The 22,229-nt window shown below is 41.6% G+C and overlaps 2 protein-coding genes across 5 annotated transcripts in view; both read right to left on the minus strand.

Annotated features, from left to right (window-relative positions):
- Positions 1 to 4,642, minus strand: part of FBF1 (Fas binding factor 1) — a 35,461-nt gene extending 30,819 nt beyond the window's left edge. Inside the window, exon 1 of one of the 3 annotated variants that reach the window (XM_063120321.1) lies at positions 4,612 to 4,642. The gene's annotated coding sequence lies outside the window, so the exon portion shown is untranslated. Of the gene's footprint in view, positions 1 to 3,336; positions 3,415 to 4,124; positions 4,140 to 4,611 lie in introns of those variants that run through there. The other 2 variants (XM_063120323.1, XM_063120322.1) reach the window with 2 other exon arrangements.
- A 1,907-nt stretch (positions 4,643 to 6,549) lies between these two features.
- Positions 6,550 to 22,229, minus strand: part of ACOX1 (acyl-CoA oxidase 1) — a 36,668-nt gene continuing 20,988 nt past the window's right edge. For both annotated transcript variants that reach the window (XM_063120326.1, XM_063120325.1), the window contains exons 4-14: positions 21,363 to 21,470; positions 20,468 to 20,587; positions 18,879 to 18,994; positions 17,479 to 17,648; positions 16,488 to 16,650; positions 14,921 to 15,111; positions 12,611 to 12,790; positions 10,981 to 11,086; positions 10,745 to 10,888; positions 10,057 to 10,263; positions 6,550 to 8,339 (exon numbers count right to left, since the gene is read on the minus strand). In XM_063120326.1, coding sequence (XP_062976396.1) covers positions 8,289 to 8,339; positions 10,057 to 10,263; positions 10,745 to 10,888; positions 10,981 to 11,086; positions 12,611 to 12,790; positions 14,921 to 15,111; positions 16,488 to 16,650; positions 17,479 to 17,648; positions 18,879 to 18,994; positions 20,468 to 20,587; positions 21,363 to 21,470 — 1,556 coding nt within the window. In that variant the 3' untranslated portion in view covers positions 6,550 to 8,288. The remainder of the gene's footprint in view (positions 8,340 to 10,056; positions 10,264 to 10,744; positions 10,889 to 10,980; positions 11,087 to 12,610; positions 12,791 to 14,920; positions 15,112 to 16,487; positions 16,651 to 17,478; positions 17,649 to 18,878; positions 18,995 to 20,467; positions 20,588 to 21,362; positions 21,471 to 22,229) is intronic.

Here is a 22,229-nt window from a genome sequence, read left to right on the forward strand (position 1 = left end):
GCACCTTAGTCCCACAATAACATTACATGAAGATTTTAAGCTGAGACATTGTGAATTGCCCAATGCCACCCAGCTGGTATGGATTTTTTTTTATTTTTTATTTTTTATTACATTTATATACCGCCCCATAGCCGAAGCTCTCTGGGCGGTTTACAAAAGTTAAAAACAGTAAACATTAAAAGTATACAAAATTTAAAACATAAGAACGGTATAAAAACAACAGTATCCATTTAAAAACAACAGTTCTGGGGGCTGTTAAAAAACAAACTTAGCGTTGTTAAATGGTGTTAAATGCCTGGGAGAAGAGGAATGTCTTGACCTGGTGCCTGAAAGATAACAATGTTGGTGCCAGGCGAGCCTCATCAGGGAGATCATTCCACAGTCGGGGGGGGGCACCACTGAAAAGGCCCTCTCCCTTGTTGCCATCCTCCGAGCTTCCCTCGGAGTAGGCACTTGGAGGAGGACCTTAGATGTTGAGCGCAGTGTACGGGTAGGTTCTGTCGGGAGAGGCGTTCCATCAGGTATTGTGGTCCCAAGCCATGTAGGGCTTTATAGGTTAAAACCAGCACCTTGAATTGGGCTCGGAAACGTATAGGCAGCCAATGCAAAATGTGTGCGTTTCAAAGATGCACAAAATTGAAGCATATATTGGGGAAAATATGCATGAAAATATGCGCATGCTTTCATGCAAAAACAAAAAACCACAAACGAAAAAACCAAAGCTGACAATCTGATACAGATATGAGATGGAATGAACTTCAAGGCAGAATTTGGAGAGCTCAAATTTTGCTTGCATGCAATCTCTTAACATAGGATGTACTAATTAGGCATGTGTTCATTCATAATTCAGTTCCGTCCCATTTCCCCATTAATCTGATTATTAAAAATCTGCATGAATTTGCATTGAAATACATATTTTTGAACAATTTTTCTCTCAGAATATTTTATTTATTTATTTATATAAGGATTTCTATGCCGCCATTCAGCCAAAAAAGGCTCTCACGGCGGCCCACAAAAGCACCCCCTGACAGTCCCTGCCCACAGGCCCACAATCGTAATATGCATTACGAACTAAATTTTATCCTAACGTTTGCATTATTGTACACATTATGGTACATTTTTGAGCCAAGAACTGCATTGCAAAATTTGTAGATGTGTGAAATCCAAAGAATAGCTATGTTCTGACCTGCACCATTTGCTTCATGCAAGGCCGATGCTACCATAGAGGCCACTCAGGCAGCCACCTAGAGCGCCAAGCTAAGAGGGGCGCCAGGTGCAGCGCAGCACTCATGCGCGTTGGCTGTCAGCTGGCCTGGCCCGAGGATTCAGCTGGGCCTGGGCGGGCGAGATGGTGCCCCGCGCCCGCCCAGCCAAAGCGAAGCCAGGGACACTAGGATGGGGGTGAGGCGGCTCCACGTTCAAACTTCCGGAACACACCCAGAAGAGAGAGAGAGAGAGAGAATGTATGGGTGAATGGGGTGCATGCGGTCTTTGAGTGAATGCATGTGTTCATGCGTGTGTTTGTTTGGAGTGAGTGATGCTGAGTTTGTGTGTGCGTGTGAGTTGGGGGGGATGATTTGGAGGTGATATTCCTATTAAACAATGCATTTTAGACCCATAGACGTTCCTTTCCAATTTGTTTGCTATAATTGGCATGACGTATTTCTTGCACTTTAAAATAAATTTAGCAGTTTCAAGTTTTGTGCTTCTTATTTTTTCCAGGAAACCTATGTTCTTAAAAATCAAAGTGGGCATTTTATGGGGGTAGTGGTGAAAGTAGCTCACTTTGCCTAGGGCGCAAAATAGTCTGGTGGCCCTGGCTTCAAGATGCAGACTGAACGAATTCCTCAAGTATTCCTACCTGTAGCCAACAGGAGTTGAATTAAAAGTAACATTTCTAAGCAAACTCTCTACAGTAAAACAAAGTTCCCAATATACCAGGAGGCGGTGGTGGAGATCCTTTATACCCAGTCTGCTGCAGCAATATTTTTTTTTAAAAAAATGTTTTTTAAAGCTGTTTGTCACCTTAAAATCTTTTGTAGGGTTAACATGTAAAGATCTACAACCTTAGGTTTGACCATCACTGCATCCTCATTTTCATTTATTATTGTCGAAAGCTCAATAGGAAGCAAAACAATTGATAGCGATATTTATGTCCAAGGCAAGGACCTTTGGAATTCTCAAAAGAAGTGTCTGGGAGAGAATGCATTTACTTCTGAGAAAGAAATGCCGCCGCCACCCACCCCAAATTACATTTCTTCAGAATTCTCTACATGTTAACCCTAGCCAATTTCAATGTGGCATGTCAAATTTATTCCTGGTGATTACCTTTACCTTTAAACCTTTCTTTTTTAACTTCTCTCGGCTATAGCTATGTCATTTTTCTGCTCAACTTGAAAACTGGCATATAGGAAAAGCTTCACTTTAGCAGCACTAAGAAATGAGCTGAAGACTTTTGTTTCATAATTACACAACAGCCACAATATTCAACACCCCTTTCACAATGAACATAATATTCTATCATCATGTGTAGGTATAGCAGTGAGCGACCCAGGTGGGAGTTGTATGTTTGAAGAATGACATCTCTGCTCTGCTGTCATCAAACCCAAGTAATTAAGAACAATCAAGTGGGTGTTAATTGGATATAATGGAACAATCTCCAGTCAGCCTGAGCCTACTATTTGCCTCTTACTAGTAATTATGAACACTAAGTACTCATGCTAATCTCCTCCTTTCCCACTGAAGCCAAACAGAGGTGCGGTATTTACTCAGCTGATGGCTTGTTTTGTCTGCAATTTAGTCTGTTTTAAGCCAAGAAACTCATAATTTGCCAAGCTGTCACCAGCTGCTGGCATTGGACAAAAGGATGAGAGGCTCTCTCGGTGACAACAATTCAGCACATATCATCCAACTGAAAAGGGCTGATCTTAATTAAACTGACCTCTGGTTACATCTACAGTAGCAGCCGCACCTGGACATCCAAAGAGTGAAAAATTAAAGTTATAAATTTGTATTACTCCACTCTGTTTTGAGCAGGTGCCTGAATCTCATTCCCAAAAGGAGTGTTTGAAACCCTTTTAAGTTAATGAGTCTTTTTCAAAGAGACCACTGCTATCCCCACAGCCCTGGCACTGGAACAGCTTCAATGTCATCACATTAGAAAGCACTATTAATAAATGTACCACGCTGAAAAGTATCTGATCAAGAGTGATCTGATCAAGAGTGGCCATTAGAAACATTATCAGCTAGGGCTGCAATCCTAGACCCACCCACCTGGACGTAAGCTACAATAAGCACTTAAAAAGGAAGAATAGAATAATAAAAGAGAAAACTTACTTTTCCTGATTGAAGGAGGATTTTTTTAAAAATAAATAAATAAATGCTGCAACAGCAATATGGTAGACTGAATCACTCACTCCCAGAGTTGAAGCACATTTCAAAAGTAGTTTTCAGTACTCCAATTATATATATGCTAAACTTGTAAAATTACCTGAATAACACAAAACTGCTTAATTCATGGAATCTGCAATAGCTTTCATGAAGCTGCATGATTCAAACAAAGCTTCTGCTTATTTTATGGATTTGAACCTAGGATTCCCATACCCAAATCTGAAACACTAGCCATGTCACCACATTACTTTTCTGAATGACTATGACTTTCATAAAACAAACATTAATGCTTTTGGAAGTTTATTATAGCCAGCCTGATCCTATGCCTTCCTCAACTTGGTGTGTTCCAGAAGTGTTGGATTGTAACCTCCAGAGTTCCTGACCGTTAGCCATGTTGGCTGGGAATGATGGGAATTGCAATCAAACAGATCTGGAGGGCACCAGGAGAGTACTCTGCATAGGTCTGCAACCTAAACTTAAATATTTTCTTTACTACTATGCTTTGGGGTGGGGCAGGGGTAGCACAGTTAATTACAAAGGATAACACCCCGTAGTTTTAATCCAATGTAAAACTAAACTAATTAAACCTATCACCAAGTGGGCGGGAGGTAGGGGCACTGCAGCAATCTGCCACACCCTACTTCAAAATAGATTATCTCTTCTAGCTCTTGCAAGGAAACAAACCTAAAACAGAAGTCCCTGAATATTTTTTGTAGGTAGGCAATTCTACTAACCTTGTGGACCGATAATCTAGTCATGCTGGTTACATTTTCATTCCCCCACCCCCGCCAAACAAAAAATGTTGCCGGCAACACTTGTACGTGTGAAAGTGCTCCGTCTGTGGCATTTTAACGGTACGTTTTAGACACACTTTCTGATGTAAGTGTTTTTCCTATCAGCTCCACGGGAATCTAACGTAGGACGCAATCCTATGCATGTTTGGACAGGGGTGAAAAGTCCTACAACTCCCAGCACTCCCCAGCTACCATGGCTGGCTGGGGAATGCTGGGAGTTGTAGGACTTTCCCCCCGTCCAAACATGCATAGGATTGCGCCCTAAGTTACCATAGCAGCCAACGTCTACTGCATAAGCAAAAGGAATAAACACCCCCACAATTTCGCCATCCGTCAGGTTAAGGTCATCCCATAGCCTTGAGGGTTTACGGGGCATTGCATCCCTCGTCCGGCTTTGAAAAAAGGCAACCATTGTAGCAGATCTCACCCTCGACGACCAGGTACTATCCAAGCCAGGGAAATTCTCCCAGCGGATTAGCCGCTAAGCATCCTGGGAAATGCGGTTCTTGTAACACAGAACTACATCTCCCATCGTGCCTTTTGCGTCTACCAAACCGGAAGTGATGTGTTCCCAATCTGGAGGGCATGTTGTGTAGTGGTGTACAAAGTCAAACCAGGTCATCTGCAAGACGAGCTCGACATTAAGGGTGCTTTGTGAATAACTGAAATTATACCGGGAGAATGCAATGTTTGAGGTTGGGTACAGCTGAACTACATGCGGTTCGTTAAACTGCAGTTTGTGCTTTATGGCAGTAGCAGTGACATATTTTCTGAAAACAGGTATATTCTCAAAAGGGAACAGGACCGAGAGACTAATAGGAAAATTCTGTCCCCTTCAACCCCCTTACTTCTTGCCTGATATGAACCTGGAAATAAAGTGGCCGTCTATGTTGTTCCCATTCACAACATTTCTAGTTTCAGGGCATGGGGTTTCCTTAAAACTGCATAAAGCGCAGGTTTGGATCATGCATTATATTATTTATTTATTTATTTAGAATATTTATATACCGCTCCCCATTGAAAAATTTTGGAGCGGTGTACAAGGTAAAAATGAAAATAAAAACAGAATAAAACAGTTAAAACAAAATTTAAAAAGAAGCAAAAAACAACAACACAGAAATCCAAGGCTGCATGTTAAAGAAAGGCTTCTTGGAATAAAGATGTTTTCAGGAGGCGCCGAAAGGAGTACAAGGTTGGAGCCTGCCTGACCTCCAGAGGCAATTATGACATGCATTTCTTACTGCCGCTGCACACTCACTCCAGCTACCTATAATTTTAAACTACAGGAGCTTTAATTAGCAACCTTTTAATGATGCGCTTTATTACACATCCTTCACTAAATTTTTGTGAACCGCCCAGAGAGCTTCGGCTATTGGGCGGTATAAAAATGTAATAAATAAAATAAAATAAAATAAATAAATAAATGGGGAAAATCTTACATAGCTCTATTGAACATAGTAGGGCTGGCTTCTGAGTACGCATCTATTGGTTTACAATATAAGCATAAGTTTCACTTCTTAGTGATCAAAGTTGCTGATGAAACTTTCCTACGTTCTGTCAAATTGCCAGCTGAAATATTTTATATTGACATCTCTTACATATGCATATACTGGCAGCCTACTCAGCTCACTATAATTTAGTGTATTGTTTGCCCTCCATCTACATAGCTGAAAGTCCTTATGTTTCTGCATAGAAAGTGCCTGCAGCTACATCACAAGGTTCACCGAAAGTTTAGTCAACTGGCATATGCAAGAGTTTACATTTTTGCAACAGTGGAATTCTGGCTTTTGATTTTAAGCCATTTCCTGAAGGATGTGATGGGTCTCTGGTTCCACTTTCTTAAAAAACATTTGCAACAAAACTAGAAATACTGTTTGAACAATATCGTGATAGCCTGCAGAACACTGGTCATTTGTTCCATTTGCAACACAGCTAACTAGCTCCTTATTATAGTTATAAGCCTTCATTTTTACCTCTGATCTTGTCAAATATTTTGTAACTCCCTCAATTAATTTTATCCACCACCACCAAAAGAAAGCTCAACTTCTACAATCAGAAGCACAAATTGGGGAGAAAAGATTTTTAAAACCTGTTACCTAAAATGCAAAGAAATCTTAACTTTAAAGTACCATTGCGATCTTTATTATATCATGTTTCTGTTTATAGTGTTAAGAAAACTTAGGAGGTCTCTTGCACTAAATTATTCAAAATGCATTGGTGTAGGAGACAGTGAAGTGCTTGATAAATGGTGAGAAGAAAAGCTCCAAAACAAAGTTAAATACACAGACCAAGATGTACATTACTTTCCTCCCTCTGAAACTTTATAGGAGTCCACCAAAGACACAATAAATCCAGAGAAAACTACTTTTCATTGTTTCAAAGTGAATTTATTAAGTGTACGTATGTTTTGGAAAAGATGTTCCGTCATCTACCGCAGTTTTCTATTTCCAGTCAACGTACACAGAAAGCCAGTATGCACGTACGTTAAAAGCACAGTAATCAGATACATTAGAAGTAATGCTTCATCAGCTAGAAAGTTAAAATGACTTTACAATCACTTTTTGCTTCAGTTTAAATATACAATGCTTCTCTTGCAAGATTGTAGTGTAAGGAAGTCCCTGTAGCATGTTTACTTCTTGAACAGGGATTTCAAATTGGTCCAAAATTCAACTAAGACACCAGTTTAGACTCTTCACTTACACAGTTTCACATAATTGAAGGCAACTCAAATGTTCTTCAGTTGGTGATCTTTAAATCCTGATTTGCTGGAAGAAAGTTAATGAGGCAAAACCCAACGATTTTGCTGCAATTTTTAGTCTTGCTAATTTCACAGAATGAAGTTCTGTACAAAGCTAAAATGTTAGCCTGCTAACAATAATCTGGAACTATTTAGTCTAAAGGCACACCTATTCTCTGTGGCACCCTGAGATCCAGATTGTGTAGGCTGATGGTACTTTCATCCATCATTCCAGTTTGAACCATCTATTTAGACCATCCAGTTTGGACCACTGAGTTTATGATTCTATAAAATGCAGGGCACATATCATCCCACTTCTAAAATAATTTAAGTGCTTCAGAAGGAGTCCTAGGAAATACCAAGACTTGTAAAAACTAGAGACAGTGATCTCAAATACTGTTCACCTTTGAAGTCAAACATGGATCAAAGAAAGTTTCCCTCCCTACTGCTGTTACGCATTAAAAGCTTTACAGATTGGAAGTGATGTAAATGGTAAGAGCTACAAAGATGGATGTATTCCTAATTATTCTCTAGACTCAAGAGCAGGAAATATCGACATTTTCCCATTCCATGTTACCAGAAACTTAGAGGAAGGGCAGCAGCTATACCTGCTGGAGATAGAACACATTTATGTGCCATGGAAACAGTTTTATGGGTGGTGTGATACAAGTTAAGAGTTCTAGAGAAAGAGAGAGATAAACTCCTGGTTGCCATCAAGGAAAGCACTGCCACACACAAAAATGAGATGTGCTCCTATTAGGACAGACTGTACCCATTGTGCCAGGAGTTCATTCTTGAGACAGTACAGGATTAAAATCATGGACACACATACAATATATTTCTTCCAACATCTTTGAAGCCAAGTTCCTGACCAGGCTGTAAGGACCTCACTAAAGTAAATATGCAGGAGGATTCTGACAACTCATCTACAGTGGGTATAAATGACAACAAAGTGTGCAAGTTTACCTAGAGTTTTTAAAGGAGTTTCCAGAGGGGAAACAGTTGCTCCCCAACAACTACTTCCAGAACTACTCAGTAGTGAAAATCGTGGTATAGATGACATAGGCTTCTGCACCATTTTAAACAGCTTCACAAATGGACGTTTTTAACACCAATCTGTAAAGCTTTTCTGAATTATTAAAAACAACAATGTTAGCTTCTGGACATAATTACAATTTCACTTTTATCATCTTGTGTACCCCGGCTCTAATCCGTTCAAAATTGATTAAAAATTGGGTAGACAGGCTACAGTTATTGACTATCCTATGGCTATTTGAATTTGCCAAGTGATTTGGGTATTCATAGGACAAATGACATCAATTCCGGGGAACTGGAGAAGAGTACAATAAAAACAGCAGCAAACGTCATCACAGTTTGGCTTGCATTGGCTTCAGGTGTTTGTGGAAAGATTCATGGACCTGTGGGAAGTAGTAAGATCAGACATGAATGTTAAATACACGCATTTAGTACCTCCTTTCAACCTGCTAGAACATGTAGGTCTCATGTAAGTTTGCTTAGGACTGTAGCCCTCCAGTTCTTCAGCTGTACATGCACAGCATGCCATTAAGAATAAAGCCATAACTAACTATAAAGATAATAGTATTAAATCTATATCTACTTACAACTTACAAGGCCCAGTATCCTATAATGCAGGAGTGAGGAACCTGAAGCCCTCCAGATGTTCTTAGATACCCAACTCCCATTAGCCCCAGTCAGAATGGCCAATGGATTTCCAACAGGTTTACTGGCAACATAGAAATGATTAGAGTTATAGTCCAATGACATCTGGAAGACCATCAGTTCCCTACCCTTGCTCTAATGTCTTTGGAGAACAGGTAAGGAAATAGTAGCCTCCATGCACAATAACTTGCTTTACTGGCTGTAAATGTCCCCATAATTGGGAAGAAAGTGTTTAACAGTGTGCAAGAACTGAATAAGTTAATTATTTTAATCACTGGCAAAAGGGTTGTAATGCCTGGATGAGATTGTTTTTTATTGGCCATGTTTGGATGCTTGGGTCTATTATCATCATCATCATCATCATCATCATCATCATCATCCTGCCTTTCCCCCAATATTGGGTCTATGAAGGTGTGGGTAAGTGCCATGGCCACACATTCTTCCCCTCTTCCTATCACATGCTGTTTTCAGCATGGTAATCCTGGCTTGCATTAAGCCAGAGTTCTCCATTACTTAACAATCCAGGATAATAAGACAGGATAGGAATGGGGAAGGGTGAGGGAGAAGCACATGGCAGTGCCTCTCATCCAGATCTTCATAAAGTATGGTTTATGGAGCTACAGATGATCATCCATTGTGTGCATCTTAAATAGTTTAGATATTTTATTTTTCAATATACATAATTTTGATACCTAAGGAGTGTTTGTCTCTCCAATTTGAGAAGGATTCTTAACTTCCAGTTGGAGGTGCTAATCTAGTACTCTCTGAGTGATGGACTAAATGACATATCCTGCAATTTGAATCTTGAAGTTGGCATTTCTATGTTGCCGGTAAACCTGTTGGAAATCCCAGTCTCCTGCCACGTGTTCTGAATAGCAGGTGAGTTTTGGTATGACATTTCACTGTCCTACTTCCATTTTACATTAAGACCAGTATTTGTTCACTAGCATGCCTCAAGTTTGATGAGATTTGGCAACAAGATTTCTTTTCTCTTTCCCCTTCTTTGGGTAGAATTCAACTAAAGTACTACTTAGAGTAGACCCATTAAAATGAATGACACTTTAGTCATGACTACCTTAAATCCCATTCATTTCAATGGTCTATTCTAAGTAGAACTTTAGTTGGATTCTACCTCTTGCTTTATGACAGAAGAAAAATAAACATAAATGAGGGTTCTTATTTGCTGTATTCCACACCCATCACATGTTGTAATGCAGGTTTTGTAGTCCACTCAGGTTCTGAACCTTGCAAACTTGTGATGTCATTAGATCAGAGTACAACAACTCCTCACCAAGGGCCATTTTAATATTTTTTTACGAACCTCAGGAGGGCTGTGTTGTGGGAAAGTGTTGTGATTTTCTTTAATACTTTCTCTGATAACACCCTTTTTTCTTGCTGAGCTCCATAGTATGCCATAGGTTGATAAACTAGGGGAAAGTATAAACATTTCCATACCTGTGTTTTATTAAGTGGCGACTTCTTTGACCACTCAAACATGTTTTCATAGACGTTGCCATCATATCGGCCAAGCACAGATCCAAGAACGGAATCGTGGAAATCAAAGGAATCCACTAGAGCTACTGCATTGGGACGGATTATTGCCAAGAGTTCCTTGACACGCTGGTTCACCTGAATTATCTGTGCATTTGTCAAAATGCCTCCCTGGGGCAAAAAGCAAGAATCCAGAGAGTCACAGATCCGTAAGTGTACATCAGGCAGATATTAACTTGATGTAAACCCAACCAGCCACTATAGCAGTCTGATAGAGACCTAAATTCCAGATAAAGCTATGTTTGGAAATGGGTACCACCCTCCTGCATAATGAGAATTGTTATCACACTGACTCTTCCTATTATGAATATATGAAAAAATAAGATCATTGATTCATCCAGCATGCCCAGTACTATCTGCCTGGCAATAGCTCTCCAGGGCAGAGTCCAGCGCTACCCCTGTCTTGCTTACTTACATGGCCCCTATAATTGCCCCTATCCTTCAAGCCAACTTAACAGTAGATATAACTCAGCAAAATGTTTTCCCCACCAGCACTGGTTTATTCTAGCTGTTCCAATTAAGTTCTCTCTCTTTTTGACTACAAAGTGGACAATTGTGACTGAAGCTCTCAAGGTAGAATTTAGTCACCAACCTGCAGGAAGTCTCCAGTGTTCTTAATAATTCCATGGAGGGCATACAGTAAACACAGGTTGTTAAGGGCAGCCCGGACATTGGGGTCCCCAATTTCTGAAAGCTTTGCTGTAAACAGTTTGACCACAACGTAGTGACAGTGTGCCTAAAAGGAAATATTTAATGGACAAGTATGAATTCAGGTGTCCACGGGCTTGATGTGTTGCCAAAATTGACTTATCAGAAGGTGCTACTGACCTCAGATGCTCGCACCAGGTCAACAGAAGTCCGGTTCCAAGCATCCTCCTTGCTCTTTCTACGGTTCAGTTCAGCTTGCAAATTCTTGGCAGCAAATTCAACCAGCCTGTACCATGGAAGAACACAAACTCTTGTTTGGAACACTAATGAAACCTGGTACAGTTGTCATCACTGGTCATGGCCATGGGTCCCAAAACATAAATATTCAACTACTTGCCCAATCCACCCAGAATCTCTCAGCTTTGATCCCAAGTCTGTAAGATGAAGAGTACTGTTTTCCTATCTGTCACAGGTTTGTTGCGTAGTTTTTACTCCAAGCTTTATAATGTGAATAAACTGGAGGTAGGTTAAGTCTCAGTCTTACAATTGTAAGAGTACTGCTTCCAGGTGATGGAGACAAAACCGAAACCAAGCTCTCAGTGTGCTGCATTGGTTTACTTCCCCATTCATATAGCACCAAAGCTCATTTCCCCACATAGGAGCCTCCCTCCTCTGTCATGTATCTTATTTTTGAAATACAGCTAGGACAAGTATATGTTTTTTTCTTCTACAAGTCACAGGTCAAGAATTATGGTTCATGTATTGCTAACTAGTATCACTTGTGTTTCAAGTTGGCAGCACATCATATTTTTCCCTTTGAAGCCCAGCCACTTAACCCAAGTATTTAAGTGAGAGCCTCAGTAGCGGTAAAACAGGTTGCTTGTGATTTAGACTTTGATGCATGCTATTGTGAAGGATAGGGGTGCAAGTCTGTACCTTTAACCTGCTGTTGCTGTGAGGGCGGAAGATCTGCCCCTAGGTGGGATCTATAGTCTACTGTTCAAACTGGCTGTTCCAGGCTTTCGTGGCTGCCAGCCAAGGTCATTCTTGTCCCGAGCCAGTCTAACTCCCACTGGCACCTGGAGATTATCAGGGCGTTCGACACACTAAACAGGACTCAGCTGTGGGAAAAAGAGGTGGCTTGGCCCCTATGGGAGGTGGGTGGGCTATAGCCTGGGAAGAGCATGGGTTGGTTTATTCTGGTCATGGGACCAGGGGTCCCCAAAATAGATAAAAAAGCTTTATGATGAAGCTTCGCCATCTTCCTTGGTGGTGTGTGCGTATGACAAGTGGGAAGATCAGGTCCGTGGCAACTATGCTAGTTGCCCGGAGTTAGAAAGTTTTTTTTTATGTTTTAACGTATTCTGGAGAAGGCCAGCTGGGTGTGGGGTCGTATGAATGCTTCTTGGGGTAATGGCTAAGTATTAGAGCTTTTCTTCACCTTCTTTCCTCACTCCTTTTGTCCACATCCCCATCCCCCGTCCCTTATCCTTCCCTTTCTTATTCTTTTAAGAGGATGTTTTATGACCAAGGCCTTACGTGTTAGTTTTAGCGATTGCAATAAAGTTGCATTGGTCCCTAAATGTGTGTGTGTGGTTTATTTCCATGAATATCTGGCTCGTCCCGGTTGTGAACCTGGCAGGGAGGTGGGTAACTTGGGAGTTCAGGACGTTTGGTCCAGGAGCCTACCCTGCAGGGTTGTCAGGTGGATCCTGACTTCCTTTACAGCTATGACAGTAATTCATTCCAGAGTGTCCTTGTAGGGTGTGATAGTTATGACACATGTTATACAATTTATATATAAACTTACCTAGAAGCTCTCAGTTTATATACCTCCACCAAACTGGATGGATTATTGATATGCACTGTTGTGGGTCTGGCAGCCACTTGCTGGGGCTGAATACGTTGCTCTGGGAGGTCATTCAGGTAGGACATCATGCCACTGACTAACTGTCCAGAACTAACTTGAGTATAGCTTTTCACAAGGAATCTGGATGAAAGATGAAATTACATCACATCACTTCACTGGTCATAGGTCTACCTGGAAACATATTATCTTATAATTTCAATCAATCATCATGCCAGGAACTGGACAAGGCACATGCAGAGTAAACCCAAGGAAAGAAGAAAATAATGCCAACAATCAATGCAATTTGTGTCAGTCTGAAGTCTAAAAACCTGGATAGGGTCAAAAGCTGAATTTTCATAATATTGTTCTTGAATTGAAATTATTTCTATCTAGGACAACTTGTTTCTTAGAGCACCCCCAGGGTCCTTGGAAGCAGTGCTTAGAGGCTCTTGCCTACTAACATAGGATGCGGTAAGAACAAAGCTTCTATGGCAAGAACCACAGAACCTGTTACTGGAGCACTTTTCCTCCGCCTCCCCAACCGCCAAAAGATCCTGGTATCAGAGTGTGGGAAGTCAGGATCTTTCAGAAAGGGAGTGGATTCTTGGATGGGTGGATGGTTTAGAGGTTTCTGAGGAGGAGTGTTGATTTTATCTGATCAGAGCAGGTGCCAGGTGTCTGAAACACTCCTGGGCAGTGAGTGAGTGGGAAGTGGTGTGTGGGTAGGGCGGGCAGGATGCAAGTGAGCATGCGTGCATGAAAACCCTGACTTTAAGGGATGCTCCCACATCTAAACTAGGCTGGACGTCTATTGCCAGATCAGCTTTCCTACTGCACCTGTCTGGACTGAGACTGCAATCCTAAACATACATTAGAAACGAAATTCCATTGATCATAGTGGGACTTACCTACCTCTGAGTAAACATGTAAATGATTGAGTTGCAAGTCTCATTAATGGGTTGGTAATAATGGAAATGTTAGAGGCTTAAAATGTAACTTTAGTGAGGCAGGTGGCTAAAGTCTTTTCTGTGGTGGTTCCCTGGTTGCTGAGATCCCTCCTCCAATGGGCTTATTTGGTGTTTTGGTGCCAGGGGAAGCCTTTAAAAAAATTCTCAGGCTTTTTAATCTCAAGGTGAAAGTGTTTCAGCACTTTTAAAACCTGGCACTGTGGATATTCTCTGTTGTGTGTTTTATTTTGATGTCCTTTTAATCCCTTTTATATGCCTTATATTTTATGTTTCTAAATTTTCACTGTGAACTGTTGAGATGTTGTTGATAATGATGAGGATGATGAGGATGGGTGATATATAAGCGATGGAAGCAAATAAATAAATATTTACAAACATAACTAAGTAAAAACTATTCTGGGACCTCAGTATTCAAAACAAAAAATTCCACAGTGAGTGAAAATGTTAAGGAGTCCAATACAGTTTAGCTTCATGCGGGACTGTGATGTCAACTCTAGCATCTGAAGAAGTTTGCCCTTGATAAGGAACAAATTCCTGTTCACCAGGGTACTTCTGAAAGATTAGCTTCACTGAACACACCCTATTAGTGAAAGCATCTACAGGCAGGAGACAGGATGGTTTTTGCTCTAAATCAAGATAGCCTGAGGGGTCGAATTCTACTAAGCTTTAAGGAAAGACCACCACCCAACAAGAGCAGGAGTGATTTGGCATGGGAACATCACTGTCCTTTAAACTTTTGAGCAGGAGTTGAAATTTCATCTTTTCCCCTCCCTCCTCCCTCTTAGTCACCATTACTGCAGGAGAAATGAGTTACTGAATTATCTGCCCAGTTGAGAAAACCCCTCCTGACTGGGCTGCTGTGAAAGCTTGTCTCTCACAGTAAATCCTGGGAAGGAAGGTATATTCCTCCAAGCCTATTGCAGATAGTAGGATTAATCCCAAAGGGGTTAACTGCTTTCGCATCGATTACGTGATGTTTTCTAGACTGTGTTCCCTAGATGTGCCTTTTTGAGATGAGGTGGTCCAGAGTATCCCTTATGAGAGAGAAGGGAGGTGATGGATACCCACAGCGTCTATTTACCTAGGGATTTTTTTAAAGGAAAAAATGACCAGGAATAAATCCTAGAATGAAATTCCAGAGGTTTAGCAGTAAAAAGCACTTAGAGCAATTCTGACTGACAAGCATATGATCTACTCGTAGTCATCTCTGGTCCTTGCCATGGGTGCAAAATGTGATAAACCAGAGAGATGACTGAAAGACACGCAACAAGTCAAACAGCAGGCAAAGAGCTGCATCACTCACCGTGCTGTCTGCAACATCATAACAGTGTTCTCCCCTTCATAAGTGCAGGAGGGAGTGAAATTGACATAAATATCAGGCAGGCCACTACAACGAGAATAGCCATGCCCACCACATGCCATCCGACATTCCTCAATGCCAGCATTGGCAATCCAGGAACTGAAAGCCTTTAGTCCCGCAGACAACGCATGCAGCTGAAGGAGAAAGAGCAGTTAGGAACCAAATCGTCTAATGATATCTACTCATAGTTCTCAGAATTCCAGGAAAAAGTGTGTGTGTGTGTGTGTGTCTTAATTAAAGCAAGGCTCAAATCTCTATTGATTTTGATGTGGATTCTTCTACCAGTAGTACCTCATGTCAACAGAAGTGAGACATCATGAAAATTCTATCGCTGGTTCAGACCTGGGTCTGTCAAGGGCAGCATTCTGTTTACATCAGCAACTGCCATATCTTTTTGCACACGAAGGTTCCAGCAATCCTGCTTTGCTATTAGATTAAATACTTTCTAAAAGAGATTAGACACTCATGGAGGGCAGGTCTATTAAAGCCATTACAGTTAAGTGGAACCACTATGTTCAGAGGCACTGTGGTCGTCACACTCTCTTGCAGTTCCAAAAGCTAGCTATTCACAGTGTGAAGTACTAGTTTCTTTTATCACTCCTCCTGAATCTGCTACCAATCAACATGGATATCCTCAAACTCTAGTTTTGAGAAAGACATTTTCTCCCTCTCTGTTCTAGCCATTCTTTGTTTTACAAGCCTCTGCCATGTGTCCATTCCCCCCGCCCCCACCAATTAAAAAAGCCCCATAGGAGAATTCACTAAGCCACTGAAAGTATTCACTACTTTTCTAGACTTGTTTCAGTGGTACAGATTTTTGGGTGGGGTGACCAGAAGTACACACAGTATTCTGCTCCACAGATTTATACAACAGCGTACTTGCTGTTCACTGCTGGGAAAGAAAAAGAAAAAAAAATGAAGTGACACTAATCTACATGACAGGTGCCAGAACAGATTCAGAACTGGAGGGTTGGATCAGGTACCAGTCTTAAAAAGAAGTTAGTGGAGCAACCAAAACTGAATTCATGAACCTGAAGTAGAACTGAGGACAAATCTGTAATGGGTGGATGTGCAATTCTGAATACACAGACTGCAAAACAGTCACAGACTCATACAATAGTAGAGTTGGAAGAGGCCTATTAGGCCATCGAATCCAACCCCCAGCTCAATGCAGGAATCCATCTTAAAGCCTCCCTTACAGATGGTTGTCCAGCTGCCTCTTGAATGCCTCTAGTGTGGGAGAGCCCACGAGTCTTGGAAGACCTAATCCCCACTGTGATCTTATGCCTCCCCCTCATTCCCTTTCCCCATTTTTCTGTGCATGTTTCTTCTGCAGCAGTAGGGAAGGAAAAGGTATGTTCATCCCTCTGGTTTTCCATGGATGATTCTCTTTGGACTGAAACAATGTCATTCATTCCTGCAGATTCACCGATGAAGTTCACTATCCCCTCCTGGAAGTCACCTAAGCATTCAGTTGCCTTTCTTCCCATTTTAAGAACAAGCATACTACCTCTGGCAGCTCACTCAGGTCTCCCTGAGTGATGTTTCCAGTGATGCGCCGATAGGTATCTTTCATATAGGCTCCCACAAAGTGGAAAGCATAGGCTGTTGCCAGAAGAGGAAAGAGTTTGTACTGCTGAGTCTGATAATCCAAGATCTGAGGCTCTGGCTCCCTGTAGCAAAAAGAAAATAAACGAGTGAAATAAACCACTACTGTTGCTATGGTTTGATTTCTAGAAACCCAGTAGAAATATTGAAAGTGCAGTAAAGCTAGATACCAATGATGATGCGTAAATTCCTAGATTAGTCCAACACGTGGAAAAACAGACCTTTGGGTTGTTGTTAAAGTACTAAACAAAAGAAGGCATAAGCAATCTAAAGAAGCTGGATCTGCACCACCACACAGAGGGGGACGGCATGGCAAGCTGAGGCTGCTGATCTTTCTCTTTGCTCCTCACTGCTCATTTGTTTGAAGAAAGCAGATGAATGAGCAGCGACAGCTAGGAGGAGGAGCAGCAGCACCAGGGGCTCTGGCAGGTTGGCAGGGGTCCCTTTACTAGGGTAATGGGCATAGACCGATGCCCAATGATTCTGACCCATGGTGCTACTCCACTTGGGCAACAACCTGATCCAACAGCGGTAGCATAAGAACTATTCAGATGTAATGGGAAGAGACACGGTGTGCTCCTTCTTTGAGTGAGGGGCAGGGGAGGAAAAACTTGGGCTCCCTTTCTCTGTAACTGAAACCACTTCTATGTCCCACAGAACCTAAAGCAGAGCTTAGAACCGATCAGGACGGACCACCGGCTGCTTCTGATCTAGGTTATGGCACTCCCAGAGGAAACTCTGCATTTATTTTAAAAGACTTAAAACGAGACACACATGGACATTTGTCCATGGAAAAGTGTTCCGGGCAAGGGGGCAGAGCAGTGCATTAACTGTCATGGCATGATCAAACCTGTGCAAGAGAGAGGCTTGGCTTACTGCCACCGGCTTCTTACCCTGGCTTCAATTCAGACTGGTGTCTCACTGCACTGTAGCGGATGGCAATTGTACAAGCTCTGGCTAAAGAGCGAGCTGCATCCCCTACAATAATTGAACGGATGAATACCATGGTCCCATACGTCAGCTTGGCATTGAGGGGTTTCACATACGTGCCATCTGGTTCAACCTAGCCAAAGAAAAGTAGTAGAGGTTGGAAGGACTTCTTCACCCGCTATTGCTTTTACAGTTTTATAAAGACTCCATTTTGCTTTGCCCCTGGATACACTAACGCAACTCCCAACACATACTCAGGTGTTACAACCACTTTCAAAGTGATCTACATTTAGTTCTGCTGACTGGCCTTATATGAATCTGTTATTTGCTGGGCACCATTTGTGTGAAGGTGCAGGACACAAATCTAAATAAATAAACCCCCAGAATCAACACTCCTAACTGCCTCCTGTCTACCACATACGTTGTGAATCTAGTGTCATCTCCATCCAGGGCCGGGCAAAGCTGGTAATAGGCCCAGGCCAGATAGGAAATGTAGGCCCCATTTCAAACTGCTCATTAAGTATTTTTAATCAGTTCTAAATACATATGAACTAGAATGATTTATAAAAAAGGTAATGGCAAGCACTTTTATTCAAGATGTATGTAACACATCACTTCTTCATATTTAGAAATGCTTTACATGCTTTTCTTTTGGCAAATTCATCATCAACAACAGAAATAGCAAGCAACTTTGCCCAGGGGGACTTGGAAGTAGGCCCCCTCAAAATCATAGGCCCATGCCAACTAGCTCCACTGCCCCCCCCCCCCCTGCCCAGCCCTGTCTCCATCATGGTAAAGAAACAGTCATATGACCCAAGCAATAAAATTTAAATTGGCAATTTTACAAAACAGAGGACTACTGAAACCATGAAAGGGCGTGGCCAGATACTAAAGGTATCTAGCACTCTTGTAATTTAGGAAGCATGAACCTCTTTGAAGTTAATAACCACCTTGCCCATCCAATTACTGGGTTCAATTGTATAATCTACTTTGACTGGATGAGCAAAGAGATAACTGCCAATAATAACAGTATCAAGCTGCTTATACTTTAAACTTTGATATGCCCTTGAAAGAGCCTCTGGGAGTCCAATCTCAAGAGATGCAATGAGGTAGAATCTTAGAAGGCAAAACTCACTGGCAAGAAGACACAGCAGGATTTAATCTTCAACAGAGATTTGACTGCTCTTCCTGTAAACACAGTGGGTTGCTTTTGAATATGAAGTGGTCAGCTACCTCTTGGAAGCACATCCTTCTACATTTAGCTAGGCTACGCCTCTGCTTGGTAGGGGTTCTTTCAGGTTGTCTGAATAACTGGCAGTTGTTAATCAACATCAAATAGCAAGAAGACCCCCCATCAATTTACCTTGGCATGTTTCATTAGCATGTTTTCCCGAGGAATACGGAAATTGTCCATTTTTAAGTAGCCATTATCCATTTCATCATAACCAAATTTTGGTCCAATGTCACCAACAGTGATGCCTAGCAAATAGGGCATAGAGAAAGGGTAAGCAGAAGAAACTTTTTTAAAAGATTCTTAATGCAAGGCCAAAGGGTGGTATTCATAAAATACCTTTCCCCCCACAATGATGGCCAGCTAAAAGTTTCAAATTAGGTTACACAAATGCCACAAGTCCCTAAAGTACTCTGATGAGAATCTTATGGATTTCTCCCCTGTGCATGAAGGTTAGAGTTTGTGTAATCAAATCCAAGAGGAGCTGTATCTTTCACATCGCATAACACCATGTGCTGACAATGCACGGACAGCCACTTTCCAGTGATTCTCATTCTAGCTGGGAACTATGGTAAGTTAAACCTGACTTATGTGTACAGAGGATTATGAGCGAAGGATCTCTGCTCTGTAGACTACGAGAAATCTGTGCTTTAGCCTGATCTATAGGCTAGAAGTGAAATGGGCTACGAGGAGCCGTTCTTGCCTTGCTCATTTGAGTGACCAAGAATGGGAGTGAGGGCAGCATGCAGCATAGAAAACGAAATGACTCGCTTGAACAGGCAGCGTCCCTCCTAAACCTCTAACAACGGTGTGTCGTTGAACACACTGACTTGGATCAAAACAGCACCAGGCAAATGTGTAGAGTGCTTCTGAGTGCGTTTGGAGAAGTTCCTATTTTTCACTTCTAACTCCTTATGCTGTGTCCGATCATGCTCTCGATCTTTTAGAAGCAGCCATGTGACAGTACTACTCCAGCCTCCAGAGCGATTGAGAATAATTCCTCCTTCAGGATATATTTGCTTCCTCAACGAATTACTCATCATGCATTAAGCAAAGCATGACTTAAGCCAAGCAATGTCAAACCATTAAACGGATCCTGCCATTCTAACTACACACAAGCCATCCTGAGTAACTGTGGGCTAATGATGGCTAATAGGGCAGGAATTAAAGGACCTGTATGTGTAGCCCACATCTTTCCTTAACATATAAAAAGGTAACAGATCTTGATGGAGGATCTCAATACAGAAATCTCAAAACATGCTCACCACTTCACTTTTTGTACACATACTTTTTTGTGTGTGTGCTTTTCTCCTTTTACCTCATCTTCCGTTCTTCCTCATAGAAAACCCTTTTTGTTTAGTTTTCCCCTCCGGGGGCCTTGCAGCCCTTGAGGCGGCTCAGTGATTTTACATGACTCCATCATCTAGAACAGCTTTCACCCACCTGATAACTTCCAGATGTGTTGGACTACAACTCCACCATATCTGGCCAGCAGGGCCACAGGCCACGACTGAGTAGTAATCCAACATATCTGGAGGGCACCAGGTTGGAGGAGCCTGCTTTAGAGCCACACAAAACACTTGGATTAAGTATAAAATTCTCCTTGCATTTACAACAGTGGCTAGTATGCACAACAGAACTACTTACAGCATAATGCACAGCTGGATAGTGACTAACAGGGCATTAATACACTTCCCCCAACCCATATAGCTGCCCCGTACCTGGCAATGGCTCATGAGTTCCCAACTGACGTATAGGCACAATGAAAGCATGTAGGCCATGGCATTTGCCCTGGGTGTAAAGTTGAGCCAAAACAATGGCATGGTTTGACGTCTTACCCACTGCAAGGAGGCAAAGAAAGCAAAAATTAAACGAAGGGAAGCTTCCCAATAGAATCCAAGAAACACTCAATTTTTTACACTGCTTATTACCAGCTTGGCTAGCCACTGAAATCACCACATACACACACAAAAACACACAGCCAAAATGGCTGATATCCCTATTAATATTAATCTTCAACAAGACTCTTCCTGAGATGTAATGGAGTCTTCCCACATCACAGCAAGCTTCCCTAAAGAAGCCTTCCCCAACCTGACACGCTGCAGTTGTGCTGTACTACAACTTCCACTATCTTCAGCATCTGTGGATGATGGGAGTTGTAGCACCACACATCTGCAGGGTGCCAGGTTGGGGGAGGCTGCCCTAAAGCATAAAGAAAAACTGATGTAAGAGCACGTCTTCCCATCTTAGTCTCCAAACATGTGAAAACCAACACATAAAGAAATAAGCAGCATTACTGAATCAAATATATATATTTATGGTTGGTAGCACCTTGATATAGCATTTTATTTATTTATTTATTTTATTACATTTATATACCGCCCCACAGCCGAAGCTCTCTGGGCGGTTTACAACAATTAGACTAATAAGGATAACATTAAATTCATTTTGTTGGCTCTACAACCTGGCCTTAAAAAATATGATTTTTTAAAACCCACTGAAATATATAGTCCAAGGTGTGTGTGTTCTAAGTTAATTAATTTCACTTTCTTTAAAAAAAAAAAGGCTTGAAAAACAATTCCTTCTTTAGATTTCAAGTTTAAATAATTTACTTACATCCACCTGGCCACCACTTAATAGAAGTCACAGTCGGACTGTTAAGGATGAATTCCTGGGTTGCAGGATCATAGGTGGCTGTCGTTTCTAATCCTCGGAGATGAGTTCCTGCAGGCAGGTAGCATATCTTATTTCAACAGTCATGGGTTACATCAAAGACACACAAAACGGAGTATTTTTCAGTGAACTCCAGTGGCAATGCAGAGACAGGTAACATAAAAGGTATAAAGAACTTGTTGCAAGTGTATATTTACATAATGGGAAACAAAATATTTTACGCATAAAGGCAGTTACATGTGTAAAATACTGCATCGCAGCAATAATATAATTTCACAGTCAGATTGTTCTACTTCTGGGCACCTCCATCCTGACAACTTACAGGTTTTACACCCAAAAGGCATTCATCCGCCACAACTTCATTCCTTTACCTATTTGCCACTAAAATGTGGATGGCACAATCATCCAAGACAAGATGAATTAAAAAGACCCATAATCACTGTGCTTTTCCCTCCCACCCCTCATCCCCCAGGCCTCTTGTGGTGAGCCTATTTGGCCAAATCCAGATATTGCGTTGCATGAAAGTCTCCACAGCCAGGCTGGAATATTCAACAACTGCTCCCTCTGTGTTTTTCATCACCGAGAACTTTTTTGCTTTTTATCCCACAGACATCATCATCTTCTTAGCGGTAGTTGGACATGCAGGATTTTCAAACTGAGTAATAAAACCTGACAATTTGTCCTCCACAACTCAAGCAAATGGCGACCTCTGGCCTCCTGGAAGGGGTTGTCTCGTCTAATTAGCGCAAAGGTGCTTCTGTCAAAATGACAACTGAGATTTCACTGCAGGTTTAACGCAGCCCTGATTAT

The sequence above is a fragment of the Elgaria multicarinata genome, chromosome 3 (genome assembly GCF_023053635.1).
Source record: "Elgaria multicarinata webbii isolate HBS135686 ecotype San Diego chromosome 3, rElgMul1.1.pri, whole genome shotgun sequence".
In the NCBI taxonomy this organism is placed as follows: domain Eukaryota; kingdom Metazoa; phylum Chordata; class Lepidosauria; order Squamata; family Anguidae; genus Elgaria; species Elgaria multicarinata.